Source organism: Xiphophorus couchianus, chromosome 12, assembly GCF_001444195.1.
Source record: "Xiphophorus couchianus chromosome 12, X_couchianus-1.0, whole genome shotgun sequence".
Taxonomy (NCBI): domain Eukaryota; kingdom Metazoa; phylum Chordata; class Actinopteri; order Cyprinodontiformes; family Poeciliidae; genus Xiphophorus; species Xiphophorus couchianus.
In genome coordinates this window covers 8,954,567-8,976,450 of record NC_040239.1, presented here as the reverse complement: position 1 = coordinate 8,976,450, position 21,884 = coordinate 8,954,567, and the positions used below count along the sequence as shown (strand labels likewise).

At 38.2% G+C, this 21,884-nt stretch overlaps 1 protein-coding gene across 1 annotated transcript; it reads left to right on the top strand.

Annotated features, from left to right (window-relative positions):
• Positions 1–4,128: 4,128 nt before the first annotated feature.
• On the top strand, positions 4,129–17,675 carry snx18a (sorting nexin 18a). The gene is made up of 2 exons (XM_028033424.1): positions 4,129–5,939; positions 16,418–17,675. The coding sequence occupies exons 1-2, from the start codon at positions 4,490–4,492 to the stop codon at positions 16,669–16,671; spliced, it is 1,704 nt and encodes a 567-aa protein (XP_027889225.1). The 5' UTR covers positions 4,129–4,489; the 3' UTR covers positions 16,672–17,675.
• Positions 17,676–21,884: the final 4,209 nt, after the last annotated feature.

The window sequence follows — 21,884 nt, the reverse complement described above, 5'->3', positions numbered from 1 at the left end:
CCATGATTTTATTTTATGATCAATGGCATGTTCTCTTATCTTTCATATTTTCAGGAGAGCCCAAGAGACTTAGACCCGAGGGAAACAGAAAGAGATCCCTTAAGTACATTAATTGAACATAGAACTAACACTGAGATTCTGAAAACAACTATTTTATCGGTTCCAAAATTATGGGACTGTGGATTTTCTGTGGATTTTCTAAATTGCAAATATTTTTTTATTAGAGTTTTTTCTTTTTGTTAATATGTTCAAATTAAATACGGCAAGAATATGCTACTACCATGGGAGATTTATTTATTAAAATTTTTTTAGAAGATGTAAAAGGAATTCATAAGAATGTTTTTATCAAATGTAATGTAACTCTAGGACCCAAAGCCTTCCTTAATGTCTTTATTTTTGCTGAAGACTTTGTTTTCTAATCATAGCTGTAATAAGAAGTTATTCCCCATTTCTTTGAAGACTTCGCTTTTACAAAGTGTACTTCTGCTGGAAATGTCTTTAGATCAGCCTCATTTCATATTTCTATTGTTAATTTAGAAGGGACACGGTAAATAGAAAGATGAATGTATGTACAAAAAATTTCAAACCTATTGGATGTGTTAGTACTGGCACTTATTAGCTCTGATCTGAACTCCCATCATCTTCAAAAGTGTTCACAGAGTTCATGACAATGAACAGATAACTTCAGTCGACAAAAAGGTCAGATAATTATGCAGGAAGATGTTATTTTCCCCTGGTTACATAAGGCTGAAAATCGCAGGTTTTCTCAGGCAGTGCAGTGTGATATAATTCCTGATCCCTGAAGAGTGCACTGTTCTTTAATATTTTATAGGACTTTCTATAAATGAAATCTCTGTAATATAGGTCAAGTGGAAGGTAAACTGTGTGACATGCGTTCACATCGGAAAGCTTACAGGCTTCCCTTAGAAGGAGAACAGACGCTGAAGCATGAGCTTTAGCATCTACAGTGTTTTGAGTCACTACACTGAGAAGTCTGTTTTCCTTAGGCCATCTGGATCAGTGAAATGTGACATGGGAGACCTCTGGTGGCCACTAGGAGTATGGTGGTTGAGCAAACTGAATAACGAATGTATTTGAAGGCGGTTTTGTTTCAGTATAACCTTCTTGATTGAAATAACTACTCCACATACGTATTAAAATGTAAAATTTCACATTATATAGTGGGCTGACACTTTAGTGAAAACAGTAAAACCTCAGAGCATAATTCACACAAAAGAGTTTGTTTAGATGTTCAAAAATCTTTAAAATCATAATATTTAAACAACAAAAGTATATCTTAGGAATTCTAATTTTGCCATGAATAAAAGTATCCACTAGGGGGAAGCACCTACCAAAGTGAAAAACATCTGGTTGCTTCAAGGATTATGCTATTCCGTTCAGTTTGCATGATTTCCTAAAGGAGTTACGTCTTTTTATGTTGTAGAAGGAAAAATTAGCTATTGCACTGTGAAACAGAAGTATGGTTATTCATACTATTCCATTCATCCGTCCATCCATACATTCTGGACCAGGGGTGGGCAATCCTGGTCCTCGAGGGCTGGTGTCCTGCAAATCTTAGATGTCTCCCTGGTCCAACACACTTGAATCCAATAACTGAATCACCTCCTAAGTGCAGTCAAGTTCTCCAGAGTCCTGCTAATGACCTCATTATTTGACTCAGGTGTGCTGAAGTAGAGATGCATCTAAAAGTTGCAGGAGACCGGCCCTCGAGGCCTGGAGTTGCCCACCCCTGTTCTGGACGGACCTGACAGGCTTCTAGTCCATTACATAGACAACACAAAAACAATGGACACAGTTAACTTTGCACGTTACACACTCACTCTTATAGTCAGCAACAAGTTGTCAAATAATCTGACATTGTTCCGGTGGATGGAAAATGGAATGAGAAAAAACCCTACTGTTCCATGTGAGAGGTACGGAAGAGGATTAGGGCCACCGAAAAAGAAAAAAAAAAAGAATTCTGAGATTAAAGTCAGAATTCTGACTTTCTGACTTTAATCTCAGAATTCTGACTTTAAACTCAGAATTCTGACTTTAATCTCAGAATTCTGACTTTAAACTCAGAATTCTGACTTTAAACTCAGAATTCTGACTTTAATCTCAGCATTCTGACTTTAATCTCAGCATTCTGACTTTAATCTCAGAATTTTGACTTTAATCTCAGCATTCTGACTTTAATCTCAGAATTCTGACTTTAAACTCAGAATTCTGACTTTAATCTCAGCATTCTGACTTTAATCTCAGAATTTTGACTTTAATCTCAGCATTCTGACTTTAATCTCAGAATTTTGACTTTAAACTCAGAATTCTGACTTTAATCTCAGAATTCTGACTTTAAAGTCAGAAATATTATTTTTATTTTTTCGGTGGCCCTAATCCTCTTCCGTAGAGAGGAGTGTGGAAATTCCACTCTAAAATCCCCGCACAAGGACGAGATTTACGTCTTTCTTGATTGAATGAAAAGTGTATTTTTAGAAGGATGACTCCTGACTCATTAATGTAATTGTAAAAGACTTAAAATAGACTTTCAGTGCCCTACGGTGAGCTGAGTCAGCAACTCACCTGACTGCACAAACGGAAAAAGAAAAATTGTTTTGTCATTGTGATGTCTGTCGTTCCTTTGAACTGATGAATGATGACACAAGGTTGGGAACAATCCAAGTTAACTTGTGCCTTGATAAAAATCAAATACATCATCATTATTTGACTGACTGCACTTTTGAACTCAAGATTGAAAAAGAAAAACATTTTGTGTTATATGCAGTTGAAGTGAGACCTAAAACATTTACCAAATTATTTCTTTACTATAATTTTAATTAAAAGAGTTGTAGAAGAAAGGAACTGGAAGATACCAACGACTGACTGTCCAAGTCCGATCGTAGTTGAACACAGCAATGCCCCGTTTTAATATTAATTCAACAAGTAAACACTGACTACAATAGAGAAACATCTACTGAAAGTTCCTTGGTTCTAGTTGATACTGTTTCAATTACAACATACATAAATTATCTGTGATTAGAAGAACATGAAACCAAGAATATATTTCACACAGCCTCATCAAAATTGGATAATAAGTATTTTTAAAAAAGTTGCCATATCCAATTTGCCATAACTGATTAAAACATGAATTCTGCTTTCTCTCAGGAAATCCCGAAGGAGAACATCCGGCTATCAGTTTGGAAAATTAATCTCAAGGGCTTTTGGGTTACGCAGCAGGACAAATGATCCAAAGCACACGAGAAAGTCCAAAAAACAAAGCAAAACAAAACAAAACAAAAAACAGATTAAATGAACTAATGAAGATTCTGAAGTGGTCTAGTCAAAGGTTAGACTATTATATCACTGAGATGATGTAGGATGAGACAAAACATGCTCAAAACCTTTCAACAGAAGGCTAAAATTCCTCCACAGCACTGCAAAAGAAGAGCAAGGAAATAAGTACAGCAGCCATATCATGCTAAAATGAGAAAGTTTCTCGTTACAAGTTTTACATCACATTACAGTAAGATTTGTCTAATTAAAATGAAAATATATTCATGTTTAAACATGAGAGAACGTAACAGAAAAATTGCAGCATTTCGTTATTATTTTTCCTACATTAGGATTTAGCATTTGTAATAAAGCAGTTCTGTGCACAGGGTGGTGAGTTTGGGAGGTTTGACATGAAAAGATTAGTTTACATCATTTCCCTTGTGAATTCCTTCAGATTAATTACATTATACTTCTTACTAATTATTTTTGATCACTCTGGTAATGGACTCAAACATAGAGACTGAATATTTGGAAATTATTTATTTATTATTAAAATCAATTTAATGATCTGAAAAAAATTAAGCAAGACGAAAGAGTGAAAACAGAAGAAAAAGGAGGGGCTCAGCCAGAGTAAGAAACGCAATTCAGCTTAAGGCCCTATAGATATTTGGACCAGCCCTGAATGGAAATTTCATAGATTCCTTATCTGTTTATTATTATTTTTATTTTATATGAAGAATGCATTTTTAATGAGTTGTCACCATTACCACCACTCACCTTTAAGTAGTTCGTGGCGAGTTTGGGTGGTTTGAAACACCCAACAGCAGCAGCGCAGGAGGTTTGATTCGTGTTGTCTGCAGCTGCTGCATGTTGTCGTTGCTCCGCCCTCGACTGGTCTCGCCTGATCTCCGTCGGATTGCTGCGCAGCGCTTAAAGGCAGAAGAAGTGTCGGTCGGAGCAGGAGGGAGGCTGCAGCGCAGCGCAGATCAGGTCAGTCCGTGTTCACACGCTGCGACCGCTGGATTTCAAACACCGCCGCTTCCAAATCAGGTTGGAGTCAAGGGGAGGCAGGAAGGCAGTTTAAAGCTTCAACGTTGAGCTTGAGGAGGATTTTAAAGGCATATATTTGGGGAGGTGGGTTGACTGCTGTGTTCCCCTCCTGCCCCGGACAGCAGTAAGTGATTCCGCTGTCCCGCTTCCAGCTGCCGTGTGAGCCATGGCGCTCCAAGCCAGAGTGATCTACGACTTCAACTCTGAAAACCCGGGGGAGCTGTCGGTGAAGGAGAGCGAAATCCTAACTTTGTTCAGCGAGCAGGACATTGATGGCTGGCTGGAGAGCTCCAACAGCAAAGGGGACAGAGGACTGGTCCCCGCCTCGTACGTGGAGATCCTGCGGAGCGAGGCTGAGCTGAACAGCTACAACATCAACGCGGAGCCTCGGTACTCTAATATCACAGCTGGAGGCTTTGACAAACTCCAGAACTTCTCTAAGCCTCCTCCGGTAGGGTTGACCACAAACACGGCGCCGATACAAGAGCATCACAACAACAAACACCACATCCAAGGCAGCGATGATGACTGGGATGATGACTGGGATGACAGCTCCACTGTAGCAGATGAGCCAGGGAATGTGGGAGGAAGGTACCAGGACTCAGAGGGCTCCACATACAGAGTGACAACACACATTGGTCCAAGAGGGAATGCAACGCAGGTGAAGAGCTCAGCCACAGTGGGCAGAAACCTGAACAGGTTCTCTACCTTTGTGAAGTCAGGAGGAGAGGCGTTTGTGCTCGGAGAGGCGTCAGGCTTTGTGAAGGATGGGGACAAGCTGTGTGTGGTGATGGGTCAGTATGGTCCGGAGTGGCAGGAGAATCCTTACCCCTTCTCCTGCACTATTGACGATCCCACCAAGCAGACCAAGTTCAAAGGGATGAAGAGCTACATCTCCTACAAGCTGACCCCCACGCACACCCAGAACCCTGTGAGCAGGAGGTACAAGCACTTCGACTGGCTTTACGCTCGCCTGGCGGAGAAGTTCCCAGTCATCTCTGTGCCACACCTCCCAGAGAAGCAGGCCACAGGCCGCTTCGAGGAGGACTTCATCTCCAAGAGGAGGAAGGGTCTCATTTGGTGGATGAACCACATGACCAGCCACCCTGTCCTGTCCAAGTGTGACGTCTTCCAGCACTTTCTGACCTGCACAGACGAGAAGGCCTGGAAGCAGGGGAAGAGGAAGGCTGAGAAGGACGAGCTAGTGGGAGCCAACTTCTTCCTCACCATCAGCACTCCACCGGCTCCCCTCGACTTCCAGGAGGTGGAGAGCAAAATTGACGGGTTCAAGACCTTCACCAAGAGGATGGACGACAGCACCATGCAGCTCAACGCCACCGTTAATGAGTTTGCTCGCAAGCAGATGGGTGGATTTAAGAAGGAGTACCAGAAGGTGGGGATGTCATTTAAGGCTCTGAGCCAGGCCTTTGAGATGGACCAGCAGACATATTCATCAGGACTCAACCACGCCATCTCCTTCACTGGAGATACCTACGAAGCGATTGGAGAGTATTTTTATGAACAGCCCAGCAAAGATCTGGACCCAATTATGGATTTGTTAGCTCTTTACCAAGGTCACCTGGCAAACTTTCCAGACGTCATCCATGTCCAAAAAGGTAAACCAACTACACTGAGGCACTTTAAAACTTCTCAGTGACTCCTTTAAAATGAAATAATGCTTTAAGGAGCTTTCCCCAAAATGGTACATGTCTGTTCTTGTATCAGTGTTTAGGTGATAAACTTACAACTGCAAAATTACACATGAACCCATTACAATGATGTTCAAAGGGCAGTTAAGCAGGTTTAACTTGTAGAAAGTAGGAGTGGTTTTGTTTAATGTGCTTCGGAGACATTACATTAAAAGAGTCACTAATACCATCATGGAGTTTCAAAACCCTTGTTCAACTGCTGACTTTATTAATTTCTAATGAAATTGATAAAACAGTGAGTCTTTCTGAACTTAAAAAGCCCTTCTAAAGGGTTGAAATTATTAATTTCAATAAGAATATATATAATATTTACTATTTGTATAGTAAATATTAATTTACTATATAATATATTACAATATATTATATATATATTCTCAAATGTTTATTGGGGTACCACAAGGCTCTGTTTTCTGTCCTTTTTTTCTTTGCATTGTTTAAAACATATATGTAATCTGACACTAAAGCTGCAGAGGTCAGTTTGGTTTACAAATAAGTCATTGCCTGCCTACTTATTTGTAAAACTTTTTTCCTATACTGAATACAGTTCTTGTCATATTAGCATCAACAGGACAATAGTTCAGAGAAATAGACATTTGTTCTATTACTCATACTTAATTTACCAAAATTGTGAGGAGAATCAAAACTCAAGTCATACTTTGCTTTATATGAGTACTATCCCTCAAAACAAGGAGTTTTAAATAATATGTAACATCTTTCCCCCTTTAATTTAATGTAGCTCTATACAGATAAGCATTTATTTGCTTTGGCTGATAAAATAATATTTATGCAAACAATTTCAAGATAACAGATTCTAGAGGGCCACAGAAATGTTCACAGTGGGCCAGATTTGGCCCACAGACCTTGAGTTTGACACATGCACTCTAATCAATTGACTTCTATGGCTATCTTGTTGTGACCTTTTTAAGCCTCTGCTAACCCAAAAAGAACACTTTGAAGTCTTGACATTTTAATTCCATGTGTCCTGTCCTAATTTAGCGAAGTCCGGTGAGGGCTAGCCCACATTATCAACCCCAACAACTTTCCAACCACAGTCAGACAACAAGAAGCACATTTAATTGGACATCTTTTCACCTTTCACCTTTTCAAACACATTGATTGGAAATTAATGTTGTCGTTGCTCTATATTTTTCAGCAAAAACAACCTAATTCACAGGGTTATTTTTGGCCAGTTATTCCAGTTTCAGGAATAACATGGCCAACCTTATGTGGTCAGATTTATTTCTGATGTAAAATAAAAAGAAAATATTACGTTATTGTTAATTTAGATAATATAGTTAAGTTTGTACTTGACCTTTGTTATATCATAACACCACTGTCTTATCCCCTTTATAAGCCACCAATAAATGGTTTATAAATGGTTTGCAAATAAGTAATCTTTTCACTTACTTAAAGTGTCTTTTATGGTCATATTTGGATAAACAAATAACTTCTGGTCTGAAATGTCATTCACAGAAGTCAGCAATAGAACTTAGGTCAGTTCCCAGAATAAACAGAAGTTGTGTTTGCACTTGGAGACTTGTTAACATGCAACTGCTGCTGCTCCTGTTTGACTCACCTGCTGCATGAATAGGGTAGTTATTTATCTGTGCTTAATGTTGTGTGGCTGGTGGTGACATATTGACATAGAGAAAATGTCATTTTATATGTTGCAGGTATATTTGCAGGTTTATCCTTCACGAATGATTATGTTTTCTAAACTAAGGGTGCTGTCCATCTAAGTATCACCAACTGTTTCATTTTTTAACACAACATGTCAAAATGTCAGCCATGATTAGAGGTGAAGTTCAGAAGGAGAACAGTTCGCACAGCAGAAGTATTAATAATCTCTCTAACACCTGCTTTCTTCTTAAAAAAGAGAACATGACAACACTGCTTTGGATATTATCTTTATTGAAGCTTTTTAAAAATGCAGAAGCACATAAACACGCACATATATGTGTTCTATTTTTTTGGAGACTTTCATATCACTTCCTTTAAAGCCAGAAGTTTACATACACTAAGATTACTCTGCCTTTAAACAATTTGTAAAAGCTAAGATGATGATGTCATGGCTTTATAAGTTTCTCAATTAAGAAGTTGTTTTCCTTAGAAGTCATCATGGAAAAATCAAAATGAATCAGACAAGATTTCCGAGAAGAGAACAGTGGACCCTGAACAGTTTGGTTCATCCTCGGGTACAATTTTTTTTTCAGATACTATACAACTGAAGGTTCCAGTTCATCTGTTCAAACTATTAAACACAAGTATTAACAGCATGGACATGTCCAGCCAACATAACATCCTGGAAGGAGAAAGGCTCTGTGTTTTTGAGATGTGCTTTGCTTCAAATTGTGCATATCAAGCCCAGAAGAAAGGCACAATTAATTATGTGACTGAAATTGCTAAAAGTGTTATGATCCAAACAAAACAAGTCTTGCTGTGTTGACCTGAAAGACCGCTCAGTGGAGAAGAAGCCATTACATAAGGGGAAATATTAAAAGAAAAGATTATGGCCTAATAATGAAGAAACATCTCAAGGCATGAGGGAGGAAGCTAAAGCTTTGGCATAAATGGTTCTTTTAGAAGGACAGTGAGCCTAACCATACCTATACATTAGTTACAAAGGGAGTTAAGGACAGCAAAGTCAGTGTTTTGGAGCATCACAGAGCTCTGAGCTCAGTCCTATTTAAAAAAAAAAAAAAAAAATATATATATATATATATATATATAGTATCTCTCTCTCTCTCTCTCTCTATATATATATATATATGTATCCTGTACTCTTATTACTACTGCTAAATCAAGAACAAAATTCTCTGAATAATAATATTTGACTTTTGCAGCTTTCTTTACTGGAATGTAAGTGTGAGACTAAATCACCCTCGTATGTCTGACAAGTTAAAACCGTTACAGGAAATGATACTCTAAACATAATTTGTAAAGTCTTACCTTTATGAACGTTTAGTTTTCTGTGAGGAAGGAATGTTTTACCTTTTTAATTATTTAAATGGAAAAAGTACACAACCTTGCACTAAGAATCTATTTACTAACATAATCAAAGGGTTTCTTTAAGCAAAAAATGATAGCCTATGTTCCACCATCTTGAAGTGTCCCACAGTGTTATCTTTTTGAAATGTAGTTGATGTCTTCAAATGTGACATTATCTCTTCATACGTCCACATAAAAAAACAAACAGAAAACATACAACTTCAAATCAAACCACTCCTTTTGTCAGGAGATTAAACTGGCTGGACTGCTTTATGAACAACAATATGTCTTTTTTTGCTACAATGGGATATAAACCAATACGAGTTAGACATTTTTATTTATTTATTTCTATTTATTTTAGTTCCAATGCCAATATGTTTTGGATTAGACTGGAGGCAATCTAATACCATACCATACCAACTTTATTTATGAAGCACTTTATACACCGACAGGACCAAAGTGCTATACACAATCATAAAATACAGTGCAATTATAAAATGGAAAAGATTGAACGTAAAATACATATTAATATACAGACACAATAAAACAAACAACAAAACAAAATGAAACCTCTCAGATTGTGCCAAAAGCCAAAGAAAAAGGATAGGTCTTAAAGAAGGGATTTAAAAACAGCGAGTGAAGAGGCCTGTCTTATACCCAAAGGAAGATCATGCCGTAGCTTGGGAGCTGCCACAGAAAAAGCACGGTCCCCTCTGAGCTTGCACTTTCTAATGTGAAAAGTTATCACAGATAACACCACAGTGACCCAAATCTGGTTCTTGTGGTATGCCACTATAGTTTTTTTTATCTATAATGCAGAATGCATCTATATAAACATTGACAGTACACAATGTTAGCATTTTATTAATGCATTGGTGTCATATCCCTTAGGTGAAACTGTGCTGATGATAATAACCAATGTTCATTTCAGTCATTTGTTGTTTGTGCATCTGGTGTGGCGGGGGGAGGGAATTAGTCTTGTGGTATTTGTACGGACATATAACAGTGGTAGTAATGTTATGTAGGATTGTGGCAGAATACACCTTTGACAAAGTCGCTAAGTTGGCTACAGTGGATGACCGAGTGGGTGGGTCTGTTAGAAAGTCGCCTCTCACAGCCCAGCAAGAGAGGAATCAGGATCAGAGGATCAGTGGCTGATTTTCAGACCTTTGAGGACATAGACCAATACATAAGATTGGTGGATAACAGCGGTTTAACATTAATCGACTGTCTATCACTCAAAATTAATGAAATTGTGGCTAATCGGTCAGTGCATCCCTAGTGAGAATGTATTGAGTATTAAGCTACGGTTGTCTTAAGTAGCAGTAGATGGTCTTGGTATGCGTCCAATTTAACCAAGAGAGTTTGTGTGAGAAGAATGTCCTGCTTCACTGGCATGATGTTTTAGAAGATGCTTGGAAAAATAATTTGATGTTATCTGTATAGACAACTGTGTAACATGCAGCTTAAACTTAACCACTCCTCGTTACTCTTGGCAAAACTTGACTGACAGTTTTCTGAACATCAGCACCTCCCAATATGTGTGACTGTTAAAGTAATTCCATTGTGACAGAGTAAGATGTGAAATATTTGTGATGCAAAACATGGGACTGTACAGATTTGCACTTTAGAGATTTGCACCTCTAAACTCAATCAATCCATGCAAAACTTGCAGCAGTCTGAGTTTGTTTCTTCATCTTACTTCCTGCTGCTGCTCAGTGAATACCTTATGTTTTGCATTATGCTGATGACAGAGCCTGTGGATACCTTCGTCGAATGGGTCCCTCCAAATTAATTGACCATTTACTCCACAATAGATTGTGCAGAGGAAGCAGGACAGACTGTGTTTTGACTGCAGTAACACACAAGCTTCCCAGTCAACTCAAGCCAAGTTTGCCACGTAGACTACAAACAGAGATTCACAAACATAACCAAAACAGATGATTGAGAGATTTGGGGAATTGCTCCTTAGGCACTACCTATCATACACTGAAGGAAAAGACAGTGTATGCAGTGAAAGAGAGGTGAGCCACAGGAAGCATATTGTCTGTAAAAACACTTTGATCTCTTGTTTTTCATACTGACTGGCGCGGTCTAGTCTGTCGTATTACTCTGAGTTCAGTTCATTTATCTTTGTTTTTCCCATTCATGAATTCTTTCTTGTTTGGATCATTATGCAAGTGGAAACACATTGTTAATTCCTTTCTATTTATAGGGAATGTGGTAGAGGCAAAAGACAGACATGCTTTTCTAGGAAGTTATAAACAAACGTTTCCACAATGAAGGTGACATATGGGATTACTTAGGGTCATGTAAACTCACTGCAGTCAGTTTATGTTTACTACTCGCCTCAATATCTGGGATCCTCATAAATTAAAAAATGAGTGTCTTTCTGTTTTAACTCTGAATCCCATAGATTGCAGTTTATTTGTAGTTTGGTCCCCATCTGTAGGCTAGTCATATGTAAAGCAAACGTCCACTCAAGTATTGTTCAACTGTTCTGTGCAGTGAGGTTTTATTGCTACACTCATCTGTGCACAAGTCGAGAAACATGGCCACATCCTTTGTCATAAAACCAAAGTATACATTTCCTCTACATAAGTGGTTGCACAGAAACTGTTGTCGGGGATCGACAGGTGCTACGACAATGACTAATGGAAACAATCGTTGAAACTTAGATATAGTTAAAATATTCGGCAGGGTTTCAGTCCATTTTCTATTTTCAAATTCATATTTCCAGAAATGTTTATTTAGTGCGGCCATTTTTAGCTTTGTGGACCCGTAAACATCAGGCAGGATGTTTTATGTCCTGGTCACCAGTGAAATGTGAGCTTTCCAGCTAGAGAACCTTAGCTGTCGTAGTATTGATCTCCACCTTCACAAAGATCCCATTAGTCATTACCCTGCAGCTTTAAGGGGACAACGCCAACTCATGCTATTGACTGGCTTTGCAGAACCTTTCAGTTCTCTATTTTTGTCTAAAAACTCATTTTGAGGCTCTGACAGGATTGGGATGTGACATTTTCTTTTTATTTTAAGCTGTGGAAAAAGTGGGAGGAAGATTGCTCAAGTTTAGAAATGTTGTGGTTTAGTACATGTCAAAAGAAACTACAGAACTGCTGCTAAGAGGAAAAGTACTTTTGTGTAGCTAATATTTTAATTAAAAGTTTCAATTGGAACATTAGAACATATGGCTGCATTTGCATGTGTTTTAATTAGGGCACAAAACAAGAAAAAGACTTTCCTACATTTTGTTCACTCAGGGATCTCCAATACCCTGCAAATATTTGCATATCTTATCAGGCATATTAGAACAGGAAAAAATAATAAGGAAAGTGAAAGAAAGCAGCGATATGCCAGGATGCTGGCACGTCCTGCTGAGTCAGCCTCACATTGCTGTGTAAACACCTGAGGCATCATAACAGCTTATTTGAATATCCTCTGATTGTCCCCGATGAGACGGGGATTGTTGTTGGCTCGTCCGCTTTCACTCAGGTCGTTGCATAAGTGGGGATTACGTAAGGGCTGAAATCTTTCCCTGCACAAGGGAATGCTGTGCCATCTTCACACACCACAGACAGAACTTTTTTTTAACAAAACAGTCATCAGGACAACCTCCTGTTTGGAGCGCTTGCACATCTGCACGCTGCATTCAGTTCTACAGTGTTTGTGTGTTAAATGTCTGCAAATGTATGTTCTTAAAAATAGCTTGCATCTCTAACACAGCTGCCAACTGTAAAACGGGAAGTGAGAAAAGGAACAGAAGTGAGTTTTTTACAGTTGAACATCAAACACAGCTCAGTGGGTCAAAGAGAAGAGTCTGGGAATTCAGTTTTGAATTTGTTGTCATTACTGGGATTTTTATAGTTCTTGTCTTATTTATATCAAAATTGTTTAAAGTATATTGAAATTATTAGGTGGCACCTCTAATTAAAAGTTTTTGCACCCTTTTAAAAACATAAAGTAAGTTATACAGTTTGAGGTATATTTAGTGTTGCAACACTGAAAAGATCAAAAGATTTATTTATATTTTTAAATGGAAGTATTTTCGCTATAGAATGAAAGGGAGTACTGCAATTAAAGGTTCATTTAAGGGTTATTTTGAAAATATTTGCCTGTGATGCTAATAAAAGTTACATAATTAAACAGACAAAATCTAGTCCGACTTGTGCCTGAATTACTGTACATTTGATTGACAGAATCAGCTGCAGAATCGCTTCACCTGTCTGTCAAACAGAATGCTCAGCCTTAAGGTAAAGCTATTCATTTCAAGTTTGTAAATCAGGTTTCAGCTGACTGTGAGCTGTATGTGATAATTAAAAGAATACAATCACCAGGGTTGATCACTCAGAATGATGTTTGGTCGGTCCAACGAGCCCAGAGTGTGGTCACTGTACCTCAGCAATGAGCTGAGCCAGTTAAAGAGGGCCTCGGTTTGTTAGGACTGGGTAGAGCAAATGTAAATTACAAATTCTAGTTTAAACTTGTGACAAGAGTCAAAGAGAGTAGATTGAAAAAAAAATTAATCTCGCCAGGATTTTAGCCAGACTTCACCTTGAGGTTTCTTTACTGTTCCTTATTTAAGCTGCCAGGTTTTAAATTTTGTTGTTCTTTTAAATTTCGTTGTTCTTGTGACAATGACAATAAAGATTTATCTATCTATCTATCTGAACTGTGAATGGGAATCTGTAGGATGACAGCAAAATAAAAACGAGAGAAACGAAGGTTTTGTTTTTGGTATTCCACATTTAAGATACAGCAAATGGTTTAAAGCAGGAGTCTCAAACTCCAGTCCTCGAGGGCCGCAGTCCTGCAACTTTTAGATGTGCCTCTGCTGCACCACACCTGAATAGAATAATTAGGTCATTAGCAAGGCTCTGGAGAACTGATCTACACAATGAGGAGGTAATTAAGCCATTTCATTCCAGCGTTTTGTATCTGTGGCACATCTAAAAACTGTAGGTCTGCGGCCCTCGAGGACTGGAGTTTGAGACCCCTGATTTAAAGTATTTTTCTGTTGCTGGAGGTTCACAGATACTCAAACCCAAAGTATTTTTGGCAGGTTGTGCACCAGCTGCGTGCAGCATGATGTGGCTCAGCATTTTGCAAAATGCTAACGCCATCCTCTGAGCCTCAGTTATTTTTCTTCCCATAAAGTTTCTCTTTTATCAGTTTGGTTCTGCATATGCATCCTTCTGTTGTTGTGCTCACGTCCTTAGCTTGTCGTTCATGCTACCTTTTGTTAGAGTTTTGTGCATTGGAAAGAAAAAACAAACACAGGAACCTGCATGTGAACTTTAAGGGAAAAAAAGTGATGTGTGTGTGTTAGGTATTCTCTTGTGTCATGTTTCAGGAATCTTCAGTGTCTCAGCTCAGGCCTGATGAATAAGAAAAAATCCCATGACAATGTGAGATGTTTCGCTTCATGCCTCACAGGCGCCAATCTCCTCTGAAAACCTGTTCAGCTATCAACATTAGCTTTTCTTTATTTATGTTGACTGTCTTTTTTATTTATTTATTTAAAAATTGCTTCACATTAGCGTCAATCCCCTTCTCTTGCCCTTTGAATAAACAATTCACTATATATATTGACATAGACATTTAAAACCATAATCACACTTCTTCTGTTTAACTTGCACATTTTTAGGTGTGTCAAAAAAGTTCTTGTAAGGAGGAAAGTTCACACTTTATACATTTATGCCTTATATGGTAGTGTCATGTTCCTGTCCAGTAGGTTGTCATTTGTGATGTTTGTTTCGCATAACTTGTGTTTTTTTTTGGAAATGGCAGAAAAGAACTTATTAGTGTTTGCACATTCTTATCTAAAAGTTTGTTCTGCAGGAAGTTTGGGGCGGTGTGTGAAAATGCAGCTTTTTAAACCTTTGTTTCGGCTCACTTAGACCACAAGAGCCCACCACAGTGACGAGAGGAGCACTCCGTATGTGTGAGCAATCGGAGCAAACGTTGCTCGGTCTCTTGGTATGAGTGTCAAGCTCACAATTTTCACTTCCATTTCTAAATTTATCAATTCTTTTATGGTTGATTTCAGGGTAATATTTACCGGTACTTCCTGTAGAGCTGTTCTAGAAAAAACCTTATAAGTACAATAATGTAGGCTTAAGAGACTTTAAATTGAACAGATTGGATAGGAAAACGGTGAGAACTAAAGCTGGTTGGCTGATAATTTGACATGAAAGTCAAAAATCAACACATTTTCTATTCACGGAATACACCATATATAACCCCATCCAAGACATGCTGTCAACACTCTTCAGTGAAAAAGTTATTACTGTGGGAAGCGGTAACAGAAATGATGCCAGAGGAAGCACAGAGATATGACAATATATTGTCAAATCCTTTCTACGGTGGCATGCTGACTTTTTATTCAGGCTGCTGCAACAGGTGATGGTTTTTTGCTCCTTTGCAGTTAGTTTTATAGTTTTATTTATAGATAACCCCCTATTTCTAATTCCTACGTCAAACAGACATATCAGATGTCCTGTTTCTTAATGGGATAAATATAAAGTTTGTTTCTATAAGTTCTTGAGCATTAAAGGTGCTGCAAATCAAAAACATCATCCATTTATTTAATTTAGAAGAACATGTTTTTTTATCTGTTGTTCATCAACCAATGCCTTGGGTTGAAGTGTAGCAGGGCGTTCAACCAATGGGCGTTGGTGGAAGGTGGTAAATTACTGTATCTTCCTGTTGATTGGTGGTTTTGTGACTTATTAATAATCCAGAAAGCACAACTATGAAGCAAAGGCAAAACACAAAGCACAGCTGCAGAACTAAAGTAACCACAATAATGATTTAAACCCTTTTATATTGTATTGACAATAACAGTAAATTGGATTTTTATCTTGAAGTAAAATTTTAGCTTATTTTTAGTATGACTAAAATGTAGTTCTGTAAAACATTTGGTGACTCCATGCATTGTTTTTTTTGCATCTTGTCAGATTTCCTCCTTATATTTCAAAGTTATTTTATTAGGATTATATGTACAGATGTGTGTTATACAGAAGCTAAAGTGTGAATAGATTTTGGCTATACAAATGAACAAATGTCTACAGAATATCCTAATAAGGACAGAAATGCAAACCTGTGTGTGTTTGTTTAACTCTGGCAGTAGCATCAGGAATGTCACCAAAGTCCCTTAAATGGTTGAATGATTGAAGGCTCCGGGGTGACATCATGTTATTAATATGTTTTGAGTGTGGCCCCCCAGATTTTACAACTATAAACAGATATGAGACTCTGTATGGTTCCCAGTCACTTATGTTAAAAATTTTAAATTGGTTATCTTCAGTCAAGTCATTTCTTATTTTTTCCTGTTTTAAGAGCAACAAGTAAGTATAGAAATACAAATTTTTGTGATTTTCATCCTCTCCTAACAGGAGCCCTGACGAAGGTGAAGGAGAGCCAGAAGCACGTGGAGGAGGGCAAGATGGACCGGCCGCAGGCAGACGGCATCAATGACCGCTGCAACATCATCTCCTGCGCCACGCTGGCCGAGATCCAGCACTTCCACCACATCCGCGTGAGAGACTTCAAGACCCAGATGCAGCACCATCTCCTGCAGCAGATCGCTTTCTTCCAGAAGATCACGGGCAAACTGGAAGAGGCTCTGCAAAAGTACGACAACGCATAACGGATCACCCAATCCGTTTTGGGTCTCGACGACAAACGGCCGTGCCGCTTCCGTGATTGGGATTTTGGCTAGAAAAGGGCAGCACCTCGCAGAGACTGCTGGGAGCTGACGTCAGAGCAGGACGGGACGTTTATGGAGAGGACACAAAACGAAATCCCGTTTGCATTTTCGTCTGGGACGTTCGGACATGTATTTTTAGAAAATTAAGCCAGTTTTAAGTGTAAACACAGTTGCCTAGAGTTTATAGAGATCAATAATAATAATAAACAGATTAATCTTGGGAAGATGAAGAGCAGAGAGAGAAGCCTGTTTTCACTGTTGCCTACACATCTGGTGCAAGAGTTCCTATATCAGGAGTTTTTAGCCTTACAGCACAGTTTTTAAAAACAATTTTTGGTCTCAACGCCTCTCCAGGAGCAGCAACACTCCTGTGGCCAACACACTGCCTTCAGGAAATATTTATTCTCAGACAAACAGGGCAGAATGTTTACAGGCTCCTCACCGAGCAGCGACTGTCACTGCTGTTTCTCTGTGCCTTCTGATTTTGGTCATTTTTGTTACTTATTTCTAACAACTCTTATGTGCTGATAATGCAGACATACAATCCATGTGTTTTTGCAAGGCTCCCCTCTGTAAATTCAAGCCTATGTTATCGAGTTGTGCCATTTCTTTTGCTAAGTTGTTCTTGGATTAGATCGTTAACACAGGGATATCCTGCTCACAGCAAGCACTAATATCCTGTTTCAGCATGCACAGCTTAAATGAACATGGTAAACACTTTTTACACCTTATGGTCTATTTGTGTCAGCAAAATGTTGGTTTGAAGGCTCCACTTTAAATTATCAGAAGCAGGCTGCTAGGAGTAGAGGGTTTCTTACCAGTTTCTATGATGCAGATCCTTTTAAAAGCAGGATTACTGGTGTTTTTAAACTTTATGATGATTGTATCATGAAGTTAAGATTGTAGAAGAGATGCAAATTAAATTTATCCTTCACAGAAATATAGTAGCTTGTCCTGTTTTTCTTTCTTTCTCACATTACAATGAGATTTTTGGTGGTTTTGTATTTTATTTCCAGTCCAGTCCACACTAATTGGCACCGCTGTTATAGATGTGGAAAAATTATTAATTCATTCCTTCATCGCAACAGCTAAATGGAATGGAAGACATGCATGGCTGCCTACACATCTTGATACATCAGAAACAATGATTCATAGTTTAGTCAGAGTTCACGTGGAAAGAGCTGGAGCAGCAATAATGCTAGTAATTTTGTCAGTTTTTTTTTTGTCAGTTTTATGTACTGAAGCAAAGTAAAAAAAAAAATATTAAAAAATTCTCCAATAGGTACTCCATAGAGGAGAGGAGGAAATAAGGAAAATTGCTTGATAGATACAGAAAATTTGCTCTGCTGAAAACTGCGTTTATAGATTCAACACAGGCATGAGCAAGGCATAATAACATTGTAAATGGTTTGATGATGAAAACAAACTTTTAAAAAGATCCAGGAGATTAGGGTTATTTATTTTCTTTAGTATGAAGCAATTTGAGAGATTTGTCTGTAAAAACCTGTGCAAAGCAGAAATCAGCAACAGACAAGCAGAAAACAGAAAGGTCTGACAAAGGGCTGAATAAACTTGGGGGCTTAAATTCTGTGGAGGCTGATTACTGGAGTTCAACACAGGTGAGTCTAAATACTGGTTGAACAACAGCTGTGAAGGACAGGGGTTTGAGCTGATGGAAAAAGCCGAAATAATACAAAGAAACTCAGGAAAAATAAATAAAGAAGGGTAACAAAAAGCTAAAAGAAGAAATGCCAAATAACATGAAATGCCACGAAATAAAAACATAAAAGTTATAAAATAAACTGAAAACATTTTGGATGACTAAGTGGACTAGAAGTCTTTAGAATCACAAGGTGGCACTTTTAAAGCATTTAAGCATTACAACCATTATACCATTATATGGATGCAAACAACAGTGTCAGTAATGTGGTCACAGAAGAGCTTTATGATGCTAAAAAGACAAAGGCAGCAGAACGCTGTGCAGCTTTTTTCAGGCTCTGTCCCTGGAGGACGGCTGTGCTGTCTGTGGTTCAGATTATGCTCACAGATCTGCTGACAGTACAGAGGTCAGCCATCTGAGACAGCTGGTCCATGTTAGAAATGTCAGAGCGAATGACAGCGAACACGCCGTGAAAAGGAAAAGGTCACACTAACAGGTTTTCATTAGATTTCATCGCCATCGCTGAAAACCAAGAGGTTATCTGATCTCACATTTTCTGCTTGTGCAGGATGATAAGTTATTGGAGAAATGTTTGCTCTTCCTGCTAGTCTCGGTTTGTTATCTAAATGTAAAGATTTGATGAACTGAAAAGTAATATTTGCAGTCTCATAGATGTACCACTTTGCAGGAAATTAAAAGAGGAAGTTAATGACCACTAAGCCAAAGCAGAACTGTTTGCATAATAATGTTTTGGTACCATCAGGTGTTAATCTTATAACTTTGAAGGTTTGAAGCAATGCTGGCATTTTCTTAAGCATAGCAGGCAGGTAGTTTCATTTTCAACTTGCTGACCTTTCATTTTAAACATTTGCTCAGTGAAAAGATCTTTGTTGTTTCTTAAACCTTGACTATCAAGGTTACTTTGCAATGCAAAGTATTTGGAAGATAAACGAAGGCTCTGGATCTTGTGCAGTCTTCCAAAATTCGAAAAAGTTTTGAATTATCATTCATTAGTCTAAGTAAATACGTATAGGACAAATTGACAAAAAAATGACATAGTCATACTTATGTACAGAATACAAAAAGAACCTGTCAGTCACAAGTTAGTTACATTCTACTCTGAGTCTAAACCAGGGGTGGGCAACTCCAGGCCTCGAGGGCCGGTCTCCTGCAACTTTTAGATGCGTCTCTACTTCAACACACCTGAGTCAAATAATGAGGTCATTAGCAGGACTCTGGAGAACTTGACTGCACTTAGGAGGTGATTCAGCTGTTGGATTCAAGTGTGTTGGACCAAGGAGACATCTAAGAGCTGCAAGACACCGGCCCTCGAGGACCAGGATTGCCCACCCCTGGTCTAAACAGTGTGTTTATAAAAGTAATCAAATGTTCTGAGACTTTGAATTTCGAAAACTGGCAAGGAGGCCATTTGAAATTAGAAGATCTGGAATTGTAAAATAGGTTTTCTCCAAAAAAAAAAAAAAAGTATCCTATCAGCTATCATGCATAAACAACTTAAAACCACCTGATAAAAGTACCTGCATATAAACACAACCTCTGGAGAAATAAGCAGACTCACATTAAATAAAAATAATAAAAAACAAAGTAAACCAGTTTGTAGAACCACTGCAGCAATAACCATTGTCTCATTACCACATTGCTTCATGCAAAGTGTCTGAAGACCCAACACAGCTTTACAATCAGGTTGAGGTCTGATTTCTGACTGACCTTAATGCTTCTTCTTCAGGCATTCTGTTGTTAAACTCTTTCTGGGTTTGGGATCATTGTTCTGCTGATATCCAAGTTTTTTCTGTCAGACAGACAGCCTCACTGTTGATTCATGGAAACCAGACCCAAATCATCACCACTGCACCACCTTGTCTGACTGTCGCCATAAGGTGTTTATATGCTAATTTATTAGATAGATGGAACTCTGCATTATGGCCAGACAACTTTATTTTAGTCTCAATTATTTAATGATCATTCATATACAACCTATAATATCCTTCCTTATCATTTTTGGACAGAAAGCCCTGTTTGTTCTGAGTAAATGCAGGATCTCTTGGGTTTCTGGCCATATCTGACATTGGAACAGGTGAATTTTCTGGGACGTTTCTTGGGAAGATCAGCAACCACCTTAAATGTTTTCCCACTTACAACCATTGTTCTTGTCATGAAATGTGGTGAGTGGTGGTGAGGAAAACGCTGAGGACTCAGGTAGGGATGAAGAAGTGATGCTTTAATGGTGAAAATATAAGCCCAGAAAGTCCAAAAACCAGGCAGTACAGCTAAGCAGAAGACTAAGGCTCAACGCTGGTAGCAACTGGTAAATACAATGGAGAGTAAGACAAAAACAACAGACTGGTACGAACAATCAACAAGGACCTGACACAGAAACACAAACACAGGCGGCATTAAATACACAGAGGGTAATCACAGAACGAGACACACCTGGGAACAATCAAAGGGTAGACAGAACAACACGGAGACACACAGAAACCTAAAATAAACACACAGAGAACTCAAATCAACACAGAAAAAACCCAATTCCTACAGTTAGACTTCAAATTCTTTGAAAATAGATATACACCTTTTTTCAGATTGAGGGTAAGCAACAATTGGTTCTCTAAAGGTTCCTGCTGATGACTCTGCTGGCCATTTTGTAAACCTCCACTGGTGAAGATATGCCTATTTGCTCTAAAAGAGCAAATTGTTCAAACTCCTGCTTTAAACACTGGAGTTAATGATTGTATTATATTATTTTCTTTAGTATGAAGCACTTTGAGAGATTTGTCTGTAAAACAGGTGCTTCATAAACTTTTACTGACTTACTTAACCAAAAACATCTGATAAGTAGCATATGGCTGCTACTTTCTCTCTTAAATCCAATGTAAGCAGTGAGAAATTACTTTATCCTGACTGGAAACAATTTCTTAAACATATCAACAACTGGTTTGGCTAAGCTCTGTTGTTCATTCTTTTTATCCTAACCTTTATAAGTATCAGACATTCATTTAAAAACATTAAATATGAGGTATTTGTGGCTTCATTAATGTGGTGCTTCAGCTAACGAGCCTTCTGTTGCCACAGTGACATATATCTTAGTATCTTGTAGCTTTCAGCTCTTTTGGTTTTTTTTTTTTCTCCACTTCATGAGATTTGACTGGATTCTTGCAGACTTTAACATTCATCCCTCAGGCTTCATGTCCGATACGTCCAACCCTTTAGGAAATGGGTGCTCCTATTCATAAATTCCCACTCTCTCCAGCCTAAAGCTTGTGTTGTTCTAAATTTGTAAAACTCTTGAAATGTCACATGTTTTTAAGGTATTTGCAGTGTCGACATTTGAATTTTACATGATACTAAATTCATATAATATGATGCAAACGACTATTATTTAGTGTTTGTCAAAAATAGTTTAAGTCACTATGTTTGGTGTTGTTTAGCAAAAAATTACAGTTTTACATGAGACAGGGATTTATTTATGAGGCAG

What these genes read in the sequence shown, in the direction of transcription:
- snx18a (XM_028033424.1), top strand. Translation starts at nt 4,490, where the DNA reads ATGGCGCTCCAAGCCAGAGTGATCTACGACTTCAACTCTGAAAACCCG. An exon ending in CGTCATCCATGTCCAAAAAG is followed by an intron (nt 5,940 to 16,417) that starts GTAAACCAACTA and finishes CTCTCCTAACAG; the next exon opens with GAGCCCTGACGAAGGTGAAG.